This window comes from Phyllopteryx taeniolatus, chromosome 20 (assembly GCF_024500385.1).
Source record: "Phyllopteryx taeniolatus isolate TA_2022b chromosome 20, UOR_Ptae_1.2, whole genome shotgun sequence".
In the NCBI taxonomy this organism is placed as follows: domain Eukaryota; kingdom Metazoa; phylum Chordata; class Actinopteri; order Syngnathiformes; family Syngnathidae; genus Phyllopteryx; species Phyllopteryx taeniolatus.
In genome coordinates this window covers 16,005,118-16,025,441 of record NC_084521.1, presented here as the reverse complement: position 1 = coordinate 16,025,441, position 20,324 = coordinate 16,005,118, and the positions used below count along the sequence as shown (strand labels likewise).

At 43.0% G+C, this 20,324-nt stretch overlaps 1 protein-coding gene across 2 annotated transcripts; it reads right to left on the bottom strand.

Annotated features, from left to right (window-relative positions):
- Window positions 1-6,692: 6,692 nt before the first annotated feature.
- On the bottom strand, window positions 6,693-18,323 carry bloc1s5 (biogenesis of lysosomal organelles complex-1, subunit 5, muted). Of its 2 annotated transcripts, XM_061758290.1 has the most exons (6): window positions 18,054-18,323; window positions 17,423-17,505; window positions 17,131-17,260; window positions 16,979-17,037; window positions 16,037-16,120; window positions 6,693-10,522 (listed from the first exon to the last, which is right to left on the bottom strand). In XM_061758290.1, the coding sequence occupies exons 1-6, from the start codon at window positions 18,070-18,072 to the stop codon at window positions 10,184-10,186; spliced, it is 714 nt and encodes a 237-aa protein (XP_061614274.1). In that variant the 5' UTR covers window positions 18,073-18,323; the 3' UTR covers window positions 6,693-10,183. The 2 variants fall into 2 exon arrangements, with proteins under 2 accessions (XP_061614274.1, XP_061614275.1); XM_061758291.1 differs by lacking the exon at window positions 6,693-10,522 and having other exon boundaries at window positions 15,233-16,120; window positions 18,054-18,310.
- Between the last annotated feature and the right edge of the window lie 2,001 nt (window positions 18,324-20,324).

The window sequence follows — 20,324 nt, the reverse complement described above, 5'->3', positions numbered from 1 at the left end:
ATCGCTGCGACGCGGAGATCTGCAGGCGGTTCAACTCATCTTACCGGCCCGACTGGTTCGAGGAAGCCGGACCAATTCGCACCAATGGAGAACACTGCTTGTGAAGAAACTGAATTTCAAAAGGGAGTCTTGGTCCTCATCAGTCTTGTTTTTCACCGTCTTATGGAGGAGCAATACCGTGCGATACCGTTCAGTTCGACCGTCACCTTGAAGCTTGAACGTTGACATGTTCCATCACTTGGCGTTTTTAACTTGGGAGGCACGGGGCCGTGTCGACCCCAAATTGTCGATGGAGAACAGCTTGTACGTCACTTTGACTGGGCTTCCTGCCAGTCAAACACATTTCCAGTTACACACACCGTGGCATTCCAGAGTTTCAACATGTTTTCCAAATACCAATCCTTGACTGAACAATCCCATGATTTCAAAACCTTAACACATAGTTCTGAACACGATGTCTCTACAGAAGTCAGTGTTAGCAAACGATCGTACAGCCATTTAGACCCGCGCGTCATTTTGACACCAGCGGTCTTTGCCGGTGCCCATTTCATGTTACAAGCACCAGTAACCTTTATAATCGGAACCAAATCCAAGTTTAATAATAAGGATTAAAATTTGCGCGGAATCGTGAAACACATCCTCAACACTGCTGTGACTCGGCAAAATTACCAGCGAGTCAGCAGTAAAATGAACCGTAGTTTGTAAGAATGGGATAAGGATGAAGGATTGCATGCCACGTTATATGTCGTGAATGTCACGAAAGCCTACGACTCGATGCCACACACATGAATACTGTAGTGCCTGGAACTGTATCAGATCAACAGGATCCTAACAGCATTTAGCAATACCTCAATGAGACTGTGGACGACAAACCCTGGAAGCCAACTCAAAGCCGGTTGGACAGGTGAACATCTAATGTGGCATATTCCAAGGAGATGCTCTGTGCCCGCTGCTGTTCTGCACAGGCCTGAACCCCCTCAGATCATAACCAAGAGCGGTTAGAGCGAATATCGGTCCAGAAGTGGAACAATGATCAGCAACCTCCTCTACATGGATGACATCAGGCTTTATGCCAAGAACGAGCGTGGCATTGACCACACAAGGATATACAGCAATGACATTGGCGGCACGATGGATGATGATGATGATGCCATAAAGTTCTTCTCCGCTGGAAACTAACCACTACAGTAATATACATTTGGTTAAATTAGTACCTTTGCCAATCAAAACTGTGTATTATCATCTTTGAAAAGCCAGAACTTCTGATTGTGCAAATCATCAAAACTTGGCATTCGGTCGCTGGACATTTAGAGTTACATTATTTTGCTTTTCGTTACTGACGATTCCGCATCACCAAATGCAGCGTAAGGTGTAGACTCGTACAAATATTTCTCGTTTCACAGCGCATTTAAGATGATGAATGTGAGCTAAGCCTCTTGTGTGAACTCTGTTAAAGTCAAAGCCGATGAAGTCATTGGTGGCAGAGCGAAATGTGTCATTAAACTGTAATTTAAGAGACATTTTGTTCACCTCCACTAAAGCCTAATTACTTGAAATGGTTCGGCGCTCCAATAAGTTATGGCTGAATACAGGGCCTTGGCAGGCAGTGTAATATTCCTAAGAAGACATATTTTAGTGCAGGCTTGGATGACAGAACGACTCTCGGTTGTTACACTGAACATCGGTTACCTCATTGTCAAGATGAGTCTGTGTTGTTCTAGCAGGGTTTTCCTGACATTTTATTCGTTTTTGCTTTCTAGCAGAAGCCTGAGGGTTTTGTACTCTTGTGCCGCTGTTCATAATTCCCTCCACCTCGTCTAAGGCCCCAAGTCCAGAAGAAAAACATCCCCAAAGCATTATACTGCCACCACCATGTTTCAACGTAGGCCAGGTTTGCTTTTGATGATGAGCAGTGTTGTGTTTCCAACAAACACACCTTTTGGAATTATGGCCAAAAACGTTCAACCTTGGTTTCATCGGACCAAAACAAAATCTCCAAAACACGTGGGAAAATGTGTTGTAGTCCGATGAAATTACAGCACAGGAAACACAGAATGGATTTATTCCAAGAGCTCTTCCAAATATGAGTTTGGCTTGCATTTCCATAGTCCAAAAAAAATGACATTTTTATGTAATGAAATTGTAGCATGCAACAGGCACAAGTCAAGATTTGATTGTAGACATCGCAGTCTAAAGTGTTTATGAGGTGCTCCCTGCACATTGTGTTTTCACTTCACTTCTTCAAAATGTCCTGCTGTTCGCCAGAAGACAATTGAAAATGGACTTTTCCGTCGCAAACGCGCAGAAAAAGGAAAGCACAGTAGTTCTCTCCTACTGTCTGCTGTGCTTTTGAATTCCAGTTTCTCTTCCTACGCCAATGTCCGAAATTGCAATGACAACAAAAGTCCTTTTTGATCCGCCATAAATAAAGAACTCTAATCTCCGCCAGTAATGTACATCGTCAGAGTGCTCATGTCAAACATAGGCGTGTGAAACAAAGTTTATAGGGCTCCTAGGCCAATAATAAATTGGCATATGACAGCCACCTCCACCAAGTTTCCAGAATGTCAAACTAGTATCCAGGGAAATTACTCACACACCGCATGGGGTCCTTGGTTTACGACAGTTTCAGATGACATCATCTGAATTTGTACGTAAATCGGAATGCACAACCGCAATGCATCATCTATTTAACGCTCACTAACTGACGCTAATGTTGTCGTAAAGTCATAGTTAAAGTAAAGCCGGTATTTGGATGAAATGCACTTCCAGGTCATGAATGTAAAGCATCCATCCATCCATTTTCCGCGCCGCTTATCCTCGCTATCCTCTATCCTATCCTCGCGTGCGTGCCGGAGCCTATCCCATCTGACGCTGGGCAAGAGGCGGGGTACACACCCTTAATTGCTCGCCAACCAATCGCAGGGCACATATAGACAAACAATCATTCGCACTCACAGACTTCAATTAACCTACCATGCCTGTTTTTGGGATGTGGGAGGAAACCGGAGTACCCGGAGAAGACCCATGCAAGCATGGGGAGAACACGCAAACTCCACACAGGCGAGGCCGGATTTGAACCCGGGTCCTCAGAACTGTGAGGCAGATTTGCTAACCAGTTGCTACCGTGCCGCCGAATGTAAAACAATCAAACGAGAATAAGTATGGTGGTAACTGAGCATGGGAGTTCTGTGTATTGAATTGATATACTCGCTTCAGAGATCAATACTGTTGCTGTCTGATGTCCAAGTGGAGTTGCACACTGGAAGTCCCTGCAAAGATTTGTTTATAAAGACAGTACATTACACGTTTGACGGTAATAGCTAAACATATGAAATTGTGGCTATATAGCGTGAAAGTGTACTTCACCATTTCAGTTTCGCTTCCATCCTGCTGGCTCAGGGGGACAACGGCATGACTGTGGTCCTGCTCCACCTTGGACTCCTTTCCAATTGCCGTGGTTAATCGTGCGCCACACGTCTCTCCTGTCTCCTGTTCATCTGTAGTGGCTGACACCCACCCCCACCGTTGGCTCTTTTCCCGACACCCGCCTCGGACACGGCGCTGCCCTGTTCATCCAAGTGGCTCGGCTACCGGATGCTTTCTCTGGCAATCTTTGCCTCGGTGGAGGACTCCACCGGAAACACATTAGACGCATCTGCGTGTGTGTCGGTGTGACCGTGTATGTTACGTGGCGGACAGCCAGGTGTCCCGCAATTGCTCAGGGCCCCTGAAATGTTGCCCACTTTTTCCGCCCCGTTCGACGCCCACGAGTGTACCCAACCAACCATGAACCTTGAACAGTATACATACATGGCATAAGCGATGCACTGTGCCCCGCTGCCCCTAATGCAGAGTAGTCCCAGCTCACTTACAGTGTTTAAAAATTGTCTAAAAAGACAATCGACCACCTTTCACTGGCTTAAGTTGGGTAAAGGATTTTATTTGGAGTGCTTCCGATTAAAGGTTGCTGGCCCTTTTCTTTCCACAGGAGGACTTCATTTACGTATCCGGAGTGTTATGACTGATTCCGATCTCATCATATTTCTGCCCTGATTTAGTCCACTGTGCTGATGTGAAGCACACGTTCTCCCACCCGCTCGCGTTTATTTGAGTAACTGTCTTTTGGACCGGACTTGACATCTCCTCACTTCTCCCCCGTCCTGCTACCTTCTCGCTTTGCAGCTGTCTCTGAAGTCAAACGCACTACTGTTCTGTTAATTGAAGGTGAAAAATGATACTTAACATTCTTGACTTCTTGCAGCGGGGCTCTATATTTCTATGGCTCCATGGTGATACCATAACCGCACATCTCAACATGTCATGTTAGTGACTAAATTGCTACTGACACATTTTACATTTGTGTGAAGTGCAGGCCGCATACTTGTGGGTGTCTCCTGGTTACACATTGTTGATGGGAGGGCACCTTGCCAGGCCTGCTACTGCATGGTTTAATAAGAGAAGGGAAGATTAATGGAGCATGGGGACCAGATGACAGTCTGATTATTTTCTTGAGTGCGTGGAGTCAGTGGACATTTTCTACAAGCTGGCAGGTGGCAAACTGAGGCACAGTGAGAACCTTGAGTGAGATTGAAAACTAACAAGAGTGCAGTGCATGCATTCTGATATATTATCAACTTCTACAGTGGCATTATGATAAACGAGCCCAATTCCAATGAAGTTGGGCCGTTGTCTTAAACATAAATAAAAACAGAATACAATGATTTGCAAATCATGTTCGACCTATATTTAATTGAATACACTACAAATACAAAGAAGATATTTAATGTTCAAACTGATAAACTTGACTGTTTTTAGCAAATAATCATGAACTTAGAATTTTATGGCTGCAACACGTTCCAAAAAAAGCTGGAACAGGGTCGTGTTTACCACTGTGTTACATCACCTTTTCTTTTAACGACATTCAACAAACGTTTGGGAACTGAGGACACTAATTGTTGAAGCTTTGTAGGTGGGATTCTTTCCCATTCTTGCTCGATGTACAGCTTCAGCTGTTCAACAGTCCGGGGTTTTACGCTTCATAATGCGCCACACATTTTCAATGGGAGACAGGTCTGGACTGCAGGCAGGCCAGTCTCGTGCCCGCAATCTTTTACTACGAAGCCACGCTATTGTAACACGTGCAGAATGTGGTTTGGCATTGTCTTGCTGAAATAAGCAGGGGCGTCCATGAAAAAGACGTTGCTTGGATGGCAGCATATGTTTCTCCAAAACCTTTATGTACCTTTCAGCATTAATGGTGCCTTCACAGATGTGTAAGTTACCCATGCCATTGGCACAACACAGCCCCATACCATCACAGATGCTGGCTTTTGAACTTTGCGTCCATAACAGTCCGGATGGTTCTTTTCCTCTTTGGCCCGGAGGACACGACATCCACAATTTCCGAAAACAATTTGAAATGTGAAACTTGTCGGACCACAGAACACTTTTCCACTTTGCGTCGGTCCATCTTAGATGAGCTCGGGCCCAGAGAAGCCGGCGGCGTTTCTGGGTGTTGTTGATAAATGGCTTTTGCTTCGCATCGTAGAGTTTCAAGTTGCACTTACGGATGTAGCGCCAAACTGTATTTACTGACGTTGGTTTTCTGAAGTGTTCCTGAGCCCATGTGGTGAAATCCTTCACACATTGATGTCGGTTTTTGATGCAGTGCCCTTAGCCTGTTCACCTGTGGGATGTTCCAAACAGGTGTTTGATGAGAATTCCTCAACTTTGTCCGTCTTTTTTGCCACCTGTCCCAGCTTTTTTGGAACGTGTTGCAGCTATCAAATTCTAAGTTAATGATTATTTGCTAAAAACAATAAAGTTTATCAGTTTGAACATTAAATATCTTGTCTTTGTAGTGTATTCCATGGGTTGAACATGATTTGCAAATCATTGTATTCTGTTTTTATTTATGTTTAACACAACGTCCCAACTTCGTTGGAATTGGGGTTGTATATAGCTATAGCGTAATACTTTGTTTTGCAGTATACTGTTGATGTACAGCAGTTTTTATTAAAACATCTGACACTAAAAATGTAGTCCCCCAAGGATGGAATAGCATTTGTGCAATTACAAAAGCATGAGTGAGATGAAGTTAGTGTTTCTTGAGTTTCCTTTCGTCTACTAACAACTTGACACATGTGCAACAAGGAGTAAAACTCTGTACCTCCTTTTTGCTAAATGCCTATGTAATGGTAAACGCTTGTATATTTCAATCAGAAAATAACATTTTATTTACTGTAGTTATTTATTATTGTTGTATTATTATTTTAATGATTGTCTTTAATGTTTCATGTACAGCACTCTTTTACAGCATCTTAAAGTGCTCTCGAAATAATGTTTCATAGATAGCTGAGTTGCGTTGAGTTTCTTTGCCATACTGCCGTTACTGACTATATTTGGGAGAACAGTTGCAGTCTTTCGGGAGACCATATGGTGTGTATTATTTTCAAAGATGGTGCCAAATAACTGCCCAATATGCTAAATATGGTAACTTCCGTGGTATTTCTACATATTTGTATATATTGCTTGATTTTTTTAAAATGACTTTTTGAAGTTGTTTGTCATAGAAATACAGAAAAAAATAGATATGAGCGGTACAGTGCCATGAAAAATGATTTGCAATCTTTTCAAGATCATCAGAAAAATGTAAACATCAGACAAAGATCACCCAAGTAAACATAAAATGCAGTTTTGTGATTTTATTTATTGAGGAAAACAAATACTATTCAAAGCTACCTGGCTCTTTGTGAAAAAGGAATTGCCCCCTAAACCTTTCAAATTAAAAGATTTTAAATCAAGCATTTTCTATAACTGGCTTTCACAGCTCTGTGAGGATATTATGGCTCACTCCTCCTTGCAGAATTGTTTTAATTCAGCAACACTGGAGGGTTTTTACCAGCATGAAGGGCCTTTTAAAGTTCATTCCACAGCATTTCAATTACATTCAAGTCTGGACTTTGCCTAGGTCGCTCCAAAACCTTAATCTTGGTTTTATTTTAAAGCCATTCCGAAATGGACTCGCTGCTATGCTTTGGATTGTTATCCTGCTGCAGAACCCAAGTGTGCTTCAGCTTGAGGTCACGAACTAATGGCCGAACACTCTCCTTCAGAATTTATTTATTTTTTTGCTCGGCCTGCAATGGATACCATTTCTACGCAGTCTCTTCTGGCTGAGCCAGAAGAAAGACCCACGATCTACGACTGAGACCAAGCTTTCTGACCCTGGGCAGTACATTTTTCTCTAGAATACCTAGATATTCTTGAGATTTTAATTGTACTCTGCACAGATACAAGATACCCTGTGCCACATTAAGCAAAGCAGCCCCAAAACATAAAGACGCCTCCTCCATGTTTCACAGTAGGCACAGTGTTCTTTTCTTGCTATGCTTAATTTTGCGTCTGTGAACATACAGCTGATGTGCCTTGCCAAAAGGTTCCAGTTTTGTTTGCCTTGTGACTTGTCAAAGCTTCTGGGAGAATGTCCTATGGACAGACAAGACAACACTCAAAAGTTTTGGCAAGACACACCATCTCTATGTTCACAGATGATGATGTTGATGGGTGTTTGGAGTCGGTTGAAGGGGGTCTTGTGGGGGCACCTGTCTCACTGTGACATTGACACACATTTGTCTGCTGAGATGTACCATTAATAGCCTTATGTTTGCAGAATTGATATTATCCAGTTTACCAACACTGAAAATTATCCAGTGAAAAATTACAAAGCCACAGAACCAGTAGGCTACAGTACGAGAACAGTGTCCAAAGGGTTTGTCTGTGAAACAGCAGGGAATTACTGCATACTTTCAATTCTTTCCAAAAAAGCTCTCAGCATTCTCCTCCCATGACTGCGCAACGCAATCCAAAGCCAAATGACTTTCCATTAGGTCCACATGACAGTATCATATCCGGGACACAGGATATGACCAACAGAGGGGAACCAATGTCCTTTTCAGATGAGTCACTAGAGCAGTAGACACCTGTGCTGGGAATGGGAAACAGCAGCAGGGAAAGGGCTCTCCCACATCCTTGCAAAGCCCGTCCGTCCCTTCAAAAACATTAAAGGATGGAAACTGAAAAGCATTCTGTGGTTTTTTTCTGACAGTGTGTGAGCGGAAGTAAGGTGAGGGCGAATAAAGAAGAAAAATGTGGGGGAGGTGGAAAGTGCGAGATAGAATGACACCAAGTGCCACATAATGGGTGTAAAACTGACTTTGGAAAGCAAAGCAGAGACTGGAGCGCCATGAAGAGAACGAAATGACAGGGAAGGGAAGGGTGTGTTGAAAGTTGGTCATAACGGTTGTGGAGTGAAATCTTCCGCTGGAGTTCAAATGGGTCTATGTTGTGCCACTGCTTTGTGCTGGATGCAGGAAGACCGATAAAAGCTGCGTTTAACAGGGAAAGTATTGGAATTGTCACCTGCTTTCCTTGAATTGAACATGCTGCAAAGCTGGAAAAATATAAAAATGCTGTTTTCACTTTTATTTGTGATTGGAATAAAATTGGAACAGGGAACTTTGTTCACAAATTGTGAATAACGAAACTAGTTCCTTTTTGGAACGGCGGGCTGAACTTTGAACTGGTTTGCGTCGAAAATGAACTTTCCCCGACGCTGGATGTCACAGTGATGTGACGGAGAGTCTTTTTCCGATAAAGGAGAGGATAACACGGTGTCGCCGGAGTCCAAGAAAAAGCCGATGCGTAGCGACAAATAAAGCAGCTGCCATGCAAGCCAAGAAAGTTACAAAGAAGAGGTTGGTTGAATCAATATTTAAGCAGATGGAATTTCATATGAGACGTGCCATAAATGTCTTTAATAAACCAGTATGACTTGTCCATTCGCAAGCCATATACTGTACAGCATGTATAAGACTGTGCTTTTATTCCCTTTGGACATGCTTCTAAGGCGCTCCAAAAAGTGTTCCTGCATTTAATGCTTGCGTCAATGTTTGTTAATATTTTCCCCAGCTTACGCAAAAGAAAAAAAAAAAAAGATGCTGTCACTCGCTGATTGGTGCTCTCGCTCGCTGTCATGGGAAATGTTAAAGGGGGCCAAGGCTTCATTCAGGTCTGGCCCACGTTGCTGACGAGAGGTGGCCAACTTACAAAACAGATGTTTACTGTTTTTCTCAGACAGATTGGTTTCCAATTCCTGTCCAAGACTCACCAAACCGCATTTGTCTGCGCACACAGGTGGACACTACAATGCTCGTGTTCATGTCTTATTGTAAACGTCGGCTTTATTGTGCGCCTGTGTCATCAAAGTCAGTTTATGTCTCCGTGCCTGAGCAGGTGACCAATAAAATGACCTGATGGATCACATGTAGGAAAGCGTGTGTGTCTCGGATATGATGTGGAGTAAGGCTCGTGTGAGTGCGCGGGTGACTGAGTGCAGCCTGCACCTTGCGGCATCTGCAGAAGCAGTCACAGCGCAAGCGAAGGTGCATCCACAGAAGCCATTAAGCCGTGTAATGAGTTTGACTTGGCTGTTGGGGAAGCAGCAGGTCCTGGGAAGACTGGGCCTTACTTTGATATGCAGGCCAGGGTCTGCTCTTTTCTTGCATTTTATGGCTAATTTCATCTTTGTTCCCCTCATCCCTACCCAACCTTTTTTGGAACTTTGTTTTTGATTGATCATGTCTTTCTCTCTATGCGTCTTTTGGCTTTGGAAGAGCTTTCAGGCCCAGGGTTAGGGTTACTCGGTTAGTGTTAGCAGGTTCAGATTTGGATTCGGGTTCGGTCTCGAGTCTCTCTCTGAGTCTTTTAGTAAAAAAAAAAAATGTCAGCAATATGTCAGGCCCAGGCCCAGGGTTAATGGGTTAGGGTGGATTATAAACATTGGAACCTCTCAGGTCAAGCACATTGGCTGGTCGACCATGCATGGTAGGTTGATTGAAGATTCTAAATTGCCCGTAGGTGTGAAGGTGAGTTTATATGTGCACTGCGATTGGCAGGCGACCGGTTCAGGGTGTACCCCGCCTCTCGCCCCAAGTTAGCTGGGATAGGCTCCAGCACGCCCGCGACCCTAGCGAAGATAATCGGTACAGAAAATGGATGGATGGATCCACAGTGGGTACGGAAAGTATTCAGACCCCCTTATATTTTTTCACTCTTTGTTATAGTGCAGCCATTTGAAAAACTGAAATATCACACAGCCATAAGTATTCAGACCTTTTGCTCAGTATTTAGTAGAATACTTTTTTAATAAATCAGCAAAAATGTCAACAATTCCAAATGTCAAAATGGGCTGCTGTGTGTACAATAATGAGGAAAAAAAATAACAAATGATTTTAACAAATGGCTGCAATATAACAAAGAGTGAAAAATTTAAGGGGGTCTGAAAACCTTCCGTACCCACTGTTATGTTGACACAGTTCGAAGTTGCGGTCGCAAACAAAATGGTTTCGTCGACACAAAAGCAGGAGACGGGGTGCAGTTGGAAGTTAGGCCAGAGAAAGAGGAACAACAGCTCCAGCTGTGGCCATTTTACAGTCCACCGGCAGTCAGCTTCCAGCACCTGGAAAATGCAAAATGACGGGCGAGGTTGGCAGCGCCAACACAACAATGACCCAGTGTAATAATAACAGAAAGAGACATGTATAGTATGCAGTCACTCACAGTCCTGTAGTTCATGTAGAAATACGCATGCAATTTGCTCCTGCACTTTTTATTTGAGATCCGTCCTCATCATGTGTGTTTCTGAAATAGGTAGTAACGCACGCACACACAAATGGGGATGTTCCGAATGAAGTAATCACATTCGAACTCGTGTTTAACGGCAGTCATCACACGAAGAGGCACTGTTTGTTCCTATTCCAAAGTGGGATGCCACACCGAGCAGCTACAGGACGAAACTCCTCATTGGCCAGTGGTTAGGGTGGCTCGGGCTAGGCTAGGACGTTCAAGAATAGATAAGAAGATCTCTTTTAAATTGTCTCTTTTAAAGTGACTTTCTCCCTTCTTCACTTCTTTTGTCATAGTTTCAAAAGGTTAGTTTTGTTACAGCATGCTACATACCGAAAAACAAAAAAATACCTACCTAGTTGGCATTGAAAAGAAGGAAAATGAAAGCCATTGTTAGAATGTGTGGTTGGCGGTGAAGTCAGACATTCCGGAGCTTGAGGAATCTAGACAGCTACACATTTTTCTTTCTGCTGGTGGCTGACGACAGCATCCCCTCAGACCATTGTTTGGTCCATGATTGACTATGCAAGGGGTTTGTTGATACTGGAGTCTTATCTGTATGTCTTGGACAAGTTCGACCTGGATGGAACGCCACGCCACGCTGACGCTTAGCAGCCCCAAAACATAGTTCTTGATAACGGTGCAACTACATTGCTACGCATTCACAGATGAAGATGAATGTAGTACACAATTAGACATGTTGTAATATTTCATGCAAAAACTAATCTATCCATCCATCCATTTTCTGTACCTCACTAGGGTCACAGGCATTCTGAAGCCTATCCCAGCTATATCATTTTTTTTTAAATGTGTCAAACTGTTCAAATAAATAAGAATGTTACATTTCATGTTCAGAGGCTTGTGAACATCATATGCTAAAAATCAGCTTTAATGACAGAAGATGATGTTGACTCTATACCGGAATGTATTTGATATATTATTCTATAATGGTAGACTCTAAATTGCCCACGATTTGTGTCACATAAATACATATACTGTATATGTTTTAAAGTTACACTCCAAACCCGTATTTCCGTATAAAACTGGTAACAAACAAACTTCCCAAAATCTCATCAGCTAATGAATTGAATTGATGAATTTGACATTTTAGTTTAGGGTGGCGCGGTGGGCGACTGGTTAGCACATCTGCCTCGCACTTCTGAGGACCCGAGTTCAAATCCAGCCTCACCTGTGTGGCGACGTATCTAACAGTAATGACAATAGTGTCTTTGGTGCAGGCAATTATTGCGCAAAGGAAAGACTACATGTATTAAACAAAGGGAAGCAAAAAAATAAAAATAAAAATAAAACTAAAAAGTCGAGTCAGCGCTTGCTAAGAGGGGAGTACAGCATTTTCGAGCGTAGGGTGGGAAATTTCATTTCAGGTCCATTTCTTGGCAATGATTGCTTCTCTATGCCACCCGGTGCTCATTTTAAGCCAAGCTGAGACTGCCCGTGTGCCTGGTAACCTCCCCTCGGACAAATATCAATTTGTGAATTAGTTTTACTGCAGCTTCGAGGGTGTTTCGTCTCACATTGAGTGAGGCAAGGAATTCATATCACCACCTGCATTAGCATCTGCCTCGGGAGCACCAGGGGCCCCCCTGGGTGTTGTTATGCTGGCTTATTAACTTGCAAGCACAGTGCTTTTGTTCACTGGCATTTTCATTTTGGACCCTCCATAATTGACTAACAGTGGCCCATCTTGTGACACAATAGAACAAGAAAGGGGCTGAGAATTCTCATAAGCCGCCAGGAAAGCTCCAGTGAAGGAATACCTTACGTCCCATTGTTCCAGGAAAACACGCTTCAATGGTGTACTGAAGACCTGCTTTTTCTCATCCGTCAACCCAAGTGAAAGGTGAGCAGGCCGCAGAGAAAGCGGCGCGCTGGAAACGCAACAGCTCGGTTGAGACTTTTGCTTGTGCCGATTTGATTTGTTTCTTCAAGGAAGCTCAAATCTCACGGCACTGGCATTTTATTCGCTTTATTTAAGTGGCCGTAAAAAGGAGGGGGAATGAGGGATCGCATATGCAGGATATATTGGGAATATTTTGAGTGGGTTGCAATTGTGCAGAGCGGTGTTGGTTGAGGTTTCTGAAAGTTCAACAGGGTCAGATTGTCAGAAGTGAATTAGGCTGGACAGATATTGTATACTGCTGCACTGACTTTGACGTTAGTAACCGTTGTTCTCGGCAAACTTCAAAACCTCGACTACAGTCCGCGCATCATGTTCTTTAATAACAAACATACTGCTCTTATCTCTTGACTTTGATTAACAGGGCGCCGGATGGGTGCTGCGTGGTTTCCGCTCGCATTTATGTTGGCACTGGGCACACCGCAAGAACCCCCGAAAAACAGGAAGAAAAAAGTGACTCAAAAACAAAAGTTAAAACACGGAATCGAGATACACGAAGCAGCTGGCCGTCGAGGATCTCGTAGACTTACAGCAGGTACGCCTGCGCGAGAACCCGATCCAACCTGCCACATAATTTGTTGTGACCCACCAAAGCAAACAAAGTGTGTTTACGTCATCTCCCTTGCTAAATTGCTAGCTTGTCGCTCTTTTCACTGACTTCTGATTTTAAATTCCGAGGGAAACCGTCACTACTATTTGGCCCACGATAAAAGGGCGCTTGACAGCCCAGCATTGATCGAAAAGGATTCTTTACAAAAAGAATAACATCGCAGTCACCAATGTCGGTGAACTCAGTTGGGCGCTACATCCGGCAGTGCAACTTGAAACCCTACTATGCGAAGCAAAAGCCATTTATCAACAACACCCCGAAACGCCGCCTCACCACTACGACGGACGACGTATATGCTAAGAACAAATATGAATATTTTGATGGTAAGGAAGAAAAGTAGCTACAGTTCGTTTCTCAATCTGACAACATCCAGTTGAGTCCAATTCATCAGAACAGATCTGAGTGGTGAACATTTTTACGTCAGGCTCGAGAAGAGGCCCCGCCCTCGTCGCTGACCTTTCACTGGCTCTGTTTTTCTTTCTTTCCAGTCAAACCGAAAAATAAACAAGGGCAGATGAAAAGGTGCCTCGCTGGCAGAGGCCAACCGTGTTTCCGTCTTGTCACTCCTTATTAGCCGATGATGAGCCGTCTCTATATTGGACAGCTGTTCCGTGTCTCTAAAACGAGAAGTTTGCTCACACGCGCGCACATGTTAAATACAGACGAGGCAAATTGGCGTTGGCCCTTTCCCTGTGAACATCTGCCGTCACGGCTGTGCCCTCACTGATCTCTGACATCGCGACCACCGCCGGCTGCCTCGGCACCCGCCATCACCGACTCTTACTTCGACACCCGTGAACGCACACAAGCACAGAAAAGGAAGCGCGACCTCGCATGAGAGCTGAAGGAGACGTCGTCGCTGCAAGCCAAACGGAGAAAAAAGCTCCCCCCCCCCCCCCCCCCCCCCCCCCCCCGCCCCTTACAGAATCTTTAGTGAAATTCCTGTGATGAAGACCTGCTGCAGACCGCTTCCAGACTAAAATACAGTGGCTATAAAAGGTCGACACACCCCAGGTCAAATGCAAGGTTTTAGATAATCATTTCAAAACTCGGTCCACTATTAATGTGACCTATAACCTGTACAAGTTAATTGACGAAAAGGTTTTGGAGAGGGGGGTAAGTCAAAATGGATCAGGAAGCGGGGTACACCCTGAACTGGTTGCCAGCCAATCGCAGGACACATACGAACAAACAACCATTTGCACTCACATTCACACCTACGGGCAATTTGGAGTCTCCAATTAACCTAGCATGCATGTTTTTGGGATGTGGGAGGAAAGCGGCGTGCCCGGAGAAAAGCCACGCAGGCACGAGGAGAACATGCAAACTCCACACGGGCGGGGCCGGGGATTGAACCCCGGTCCTCAGAAGTGTGAGGCAGCTGCTCTAAGCAGTCGTCCGCCGTGCCGCGATGTAAACACATTAAAAGTGTAATTCCTCTACCTAGTGGCGAGAATGGTGGATTACAGTTCCATCAACAACCAAACCATTCAACAAAATCACGTACGTACACTAATATAATTAATTGTACATAAATGAAGTACTTCAATAATAATATAACAATTCACGTGTCCGATTGAGCTTGAAGAAATGGGCTTTTTAGGAAGCTCCATTTACTGAATATTTTACAGAAGAATTCCCCATAATGTGACAAAAGGCTGCACTGTATTGTTTGTATTAACAAACTTTAGTCAACATCCCAGGCTAACATTTCAGAAATGATTTGCTACCATCATTGAGATGTACTGTGATCATCATCATATCCATTTTTTTTTTTTTGGTAGTGGCTAATCCAATTTGTAATAACTAGTCCAACGACTAAACCAGTAAAACCGATTTGTACCCATTTTCCCATTTTCCTTGTACAGGGCTGAGTGTTCTTTCTAATAGTTTGTTATTGAGCAAAGTGGTGGCTGAATAGCGTATTATGCATTCTTCCACTGTTAGCATTGGCTGTCATTTGACAGGCTTGACGGTGATGATGTATAATCAGTTGAACAACAGCACAAGGAAACTAAGACTCAGGGTTTGTGTTTATTACCGCATTTGTAGTCCGAAAGCACCAGGCCTGACCGTGACTGAAACGTACACAGTGCGCATGTCCTCCTTTTCACGTGCATGGGGCAACATTAGACCGAGGAGGAAATTGGAACCGGGACAACATATGTCGCATGTTGGCGTTACGCAGCCAAAGCGGCAGTACAAACAGTGGACTTGATGTGGCGGAGCAAACCAGAAGCAGCTGTTACTGATCATTCAAGTGGTGTTCATCACGAGCGTTACTTTACAGACAACCGCTTTATTTGAAGACGTCAGGGGTCAAATGTTCCACACGAGTGAGCCGGTGATTTATTCTGGAAACAAAAACTTCTGTTTGCACTCACTTCTACAACACTTGACCTGTGCTTTAAACACACCTGCTAGGCATGTTTCCCCCTCACCTTTTGTGAAGGCTAATTCGAACAATCCTTTTCCTTTACGAAAATGATGCATCAGTGCCCTCCCAGTAGGAATTCATTATTACTTGGCAATGATTATTATTATTTTTTTTTTTGGGGGGCGCATTTAAAAGTGACATAATCCAGACTTTTTCCCCCGTTGTGCTCATTCTGTGCAGTGATTTGTGATGGTACTGTATGTGAAACGACAACATTAATCACACATGAATATTCATGATTTGAAAACATATTGTGCACAAGCAGAACTCTTCTAACCACACGCAATGACTAAACATCTGACAACAACTTATCCAGGTCCTTCTTCTTCTCACTGTACTGAGTGCTGACTTGTCCGACTGCCTTAGCATGCTCTTCGCTCACCTCTTCCTTCCATCGCTGCTGCTCCTTCAGGAAGTCCGCCCACTCATCTTTCATACGCTCCATGTTTTCCTGCAGCTGGCTGCTCTGGAAGGACATAAACACAAGACACGAGTGTAAAAAAAAATGAATGGTTGAAGGACATCAAAATAAACACAACTAATGACTGTAATTTCATATCCAGTACAGGTATTTTAGCTTTGTTTTTGGTTTTTCGACATCACACTGTGCGTAATAGTCTACGATAGGAGACAATAAATTTAAACCTTTTCGAATTTCAACTTTATACCTCTCGTAGAACCTCCAAAGTGGAACACAATCTGTTTGATGGCAGTGGTTAACTTCCAAGTTGTTCCACGTTAAAATAAAAAATCCCATAAGAAATAATGTAAACTAGTGACTCAATTTGTTCAAAGCTCAAACTGTCACCATCATAAAACTTGTATTAACTCTACAGGCTACGTTGCGATTATGGCGATCAATAAAGTTGCCTTTCTGGTGTTTTCCATATTTTCAGTCACACGCTCCACAAATTATTGATCCGCACGTGTCACACGCTTGCTGCAGTTGCATGCAACAGAGGCACAATCACGGCGCTTTTGCAGCAAAGGAACTTGCGTGCACACCACTCCGTATTGCGGCGCATTCATCGTTTTTCCTCGATTATCATGTTTTTTTACGATCGCCGGCCAAAAGCCAAAATCAATCGCGTTTCTACGTAGCTTCCGTTTTAGTTGATCACATCTCTTTGATGTTTGCACAATTATTCCCATCTTATATGGTGTGTGTGTGTGTGTGTCAGAAGTCCGGTTGGGAGTATACGTGAAGAGGAAAAGTTCGGAAGCCCATGTGCGTAAAAAAAAAAGGACATCCACTCAAACGGGAGCGAATGGCGCTTCGTGGGGCTTTCTGTCAAGTGTATACACACAATCCATTTGCATTTACCTGCTGGGCCTCTAGCTCCCTCTGCTGGATTCTTTCTGCCATGTGATTAGCAGCCCTCACTGTGACAGAAGCAAAAAGTTGCAATCACCATATATTTGCATTTTCATTGTTTGAGTCATTGTCTCACCATAACTGTGGGAGAGAATACTCACATCGAGCAATGACATCGGAGAGCTGCTGCTTCATGCCCTCTAAATCGGAGGGAAGCACTTGCTCATTTGCTTCTTGCACCACTTTACTCAGGCTCTCCAGTTGCCGACTTTCCCTGTGCGCCCTTTTCTCCTGGGAAAAAGGAGACGTTATGAAAATCTTTCACACACACGCGATGACGATCCATAAAAGGTTGATTCCATTCAAAGATGTGGTGTGCGCAGGTGTGTTATGATGGGACGAGCCAAATAATGTCCAAATAAATTAAGCATCTCATTGTGTAATCTTTCATACCTCAAATTCCCTCACAAAGTAACGGATCTCTGCATTGATAACGGGCCTGTGGTCGAGCAGCCGGGACTGGATATCCCCAACATCTGCAGTAGCAACAAAGGAAACACACACACACATATATTACATTTCAATTCACAATCAAATAAAAATAGCATAGCAAGGACTAAATAAAGGAATGACTGAATGAAGGCTTTATTTCAAACATGGTAGTACACGCTGAAATCGAACATGTGATAGCACACGTTCAAAAGAGTCTCACCAATTAAAAGTATTCAAACAATACTAAAGAAATAAACAGCAAACAACATGCAAAAAGTAGGAGTGGAATAAACTCCTACCCCTTTTCCACTGGTCCGTTGGAATAGAAAGGCCCTATTGTGACACATTCCTACATCACACATGCAAACACCGAAGGCACGAAAATGTTCTGTGCAACACATTTTATTTGAATCCATTTCAGCGCGGTGTTAACATTCAAAAGGCACATACTGCTACAGTGACATACAATGATATTAGATAGTTTTGAGGAATAAAAGCTCTCATTTTGAGAAACCATACCATGTGAGAAAACAATGTTTAGCATGTATGAAGCGCAACATGACGCAGGTAACCGTGACTGGGTTACACTCACCTTTAATAATTTTATCCATTTTCACTAATTGACCAGTCTCTTTGAGGTAGCTAGCTCGACATGCTAGCGTCTAATTGCTCCAGACACAAGCAAACACGAAATGAATGTGTAGCGACAAGCTACGAGGAAACCGGAGGCTAATTGCGACACAAAGGTAACTTAATATGTAATGTCTCCCTCTGCGTCCCACAGACTAATCTCCGAAGGCTTCTAGCTAACAGCAGTCATATGAATAGAAGTCAGCTGACACCAGTACCCATAGGTATATATTGGTAGATACGACACGCCCACATGAAATCCGTGCCAAAGGCGACGCTAAACTAGGGAGGTCCCAATCGTCTCTCTCTCTCTCTCTCTCTCTCTCTCTCTCTCTCTCTCTCGCTCTCTCTCTCCAACGACCAACGATGCCGGTACATCATGCTGCATACGGTTGCGTAAAACGGGGTACGATTACGAAAAGGGAACTGAGAGTCCCTTTCACACATATATACATATATGTATTCTTTTTACTTAAACATACTAATAGTTAAAAATAAAATAATTAATAATAGTTATTATGATTATTATTGATAGCATGCGGTTTAGCGTTAACAAAACAGTAACCCTCATGAAAATCGATTGAGGAATAAGGAAGTTACGACTTCATTGCAGGGTCCATGCATTGCCTTCTATGGGAACGTCGACCTCCCCAACATGGCCGCTATATATGCACGTTAGTTAGCCGGGGTGCTCCATTACGTTGTCGTATCTAACCAGTCATAGCTATGCCAGTAACCAAAACATTTCCTAGCCTACTACTTCCAGGTACAACGGAGTGGGTTGAACCAAGTCACTAAAATAGGGGTGGGCCATTTAGTAGGACTTCCTTTATTGTTGGTTTACGATCATATGACAAATATGTTTTAGGGTCATTATTGACTACGCAAAGTTAGAGTAAAGCTACAATACAATTAAAAAGACGTACTAATTGACTTGTTCATGTAGTGAAAGAAAAAAAATTGAAAGTGGGCTTTCGGTGGCCCAGCAGAGGTCAGTCTTGCTCCGTGGAAACTCTTCAAAGCACACCCAAATACAATTTCCCCTTGAAAAATTATACACACGATTATAACCTAACTAACCTATATTATATATATTTATGCCGTAGTCTTAAAGGACATTTACGTTATTATACTGATACAACTTGTTAATACCTTAAAAGCTCCCCAGTATTTCCCAAGAAGAATACTAGACACGAGTGAACTATCGAAAAAGCCCCCATTTTTCCACAATCCAAGGCCTTAATTTACCACAGTGACCACAATACGGCCCTAAATTCTCCTTTGGCTATTGCATTACAAATATATACTAAACATGTAAATATATGTGCATAAATGAATGAATGAAAATTGTACTAGTGGCAAAACAAAAGTAGCAACATACAGAGTGACAGGATGCATTGTTTGGGCCACATAGTTTATACCTTGCTAACCCCAAAATTCATTAAGACTGTCACACTCAGTCAAGGATGAAATCACTAAGGCGCCACAAATACTCTACTGTCCACAATGTTTACTTAGACAGTTATTACATGCACCATTAGTTTTGATTCGGGCCTATTAAAGAGATTAAATGATTGATCATTGCCAAGGGATAAAACCAAACACGGCTTTTACTGGAGCCCGCTGGTAGGAGTTGAAAAAGCATGACAATAAATAGACAATGTCAGCACCGGCTAGTATCCGCCGTAAAACCAGTGTGCGTCGTGTTGCTTTGTTTATTCATAATTCTGGAGGGGGCAATTAAAAACATTAAAAGCGAGAATTGAAACGACAGGATGGTTCAATGCAGTATTCATTTCCAAAGCTAATTTGTAGTTTGGATGGATTCAAATGATTTGCCGTAAATGTTTGACTTGCTTACAATAACTTTCATTTTTTTTTTAAAATTCACACAAGGTCATTTCCAGTAGTTAACATAATTACAAGTGAATAAAATGAACATTTTGAGTAGTTTTGGGAGTTTTATATTCAACAGTATCACTTTGGATTGTGCATTTTAAAGGCAACTGGAAAAGGTTTGAGCACAAAAAAAAAAAAAAAAAAAACATACACCGACTCAAATTGCAACTGCTAGCATCAAAGTAACAAGCACATAAATGGCCTCCTGCGTCATTATTTCCAAAAAGCGCAGCTACATCCTGCAAGCGAGTGTCTGAGAGCTCTTTTTTTTTTTTTTGTATTCTCGTCCTGCAGCTTTATCAAGAAAATGTTGCTTTTTTTTATTTGCCAACTC

Bases quoted from the DNA above. Each gene is read 5' to 3' on its own strand.
- bloc1s5 (XM_061758290.1), bottom strand. The intron at 17,038-17,130 runs GTGAGTATTCTC...CTTCTGTCACAG, and splicing joins CTCCGATGTCATTGCTCGAT to TGAGGGCTGCTAATCACATG. The intron at 16,121-16,978 runs GTAAATGCAAAT...ATGTCCTTCCAG, and splicing joins GGGAGCTAGAGGCCCAGCAG to AGCAGCCAGCTGCAGGAAAA.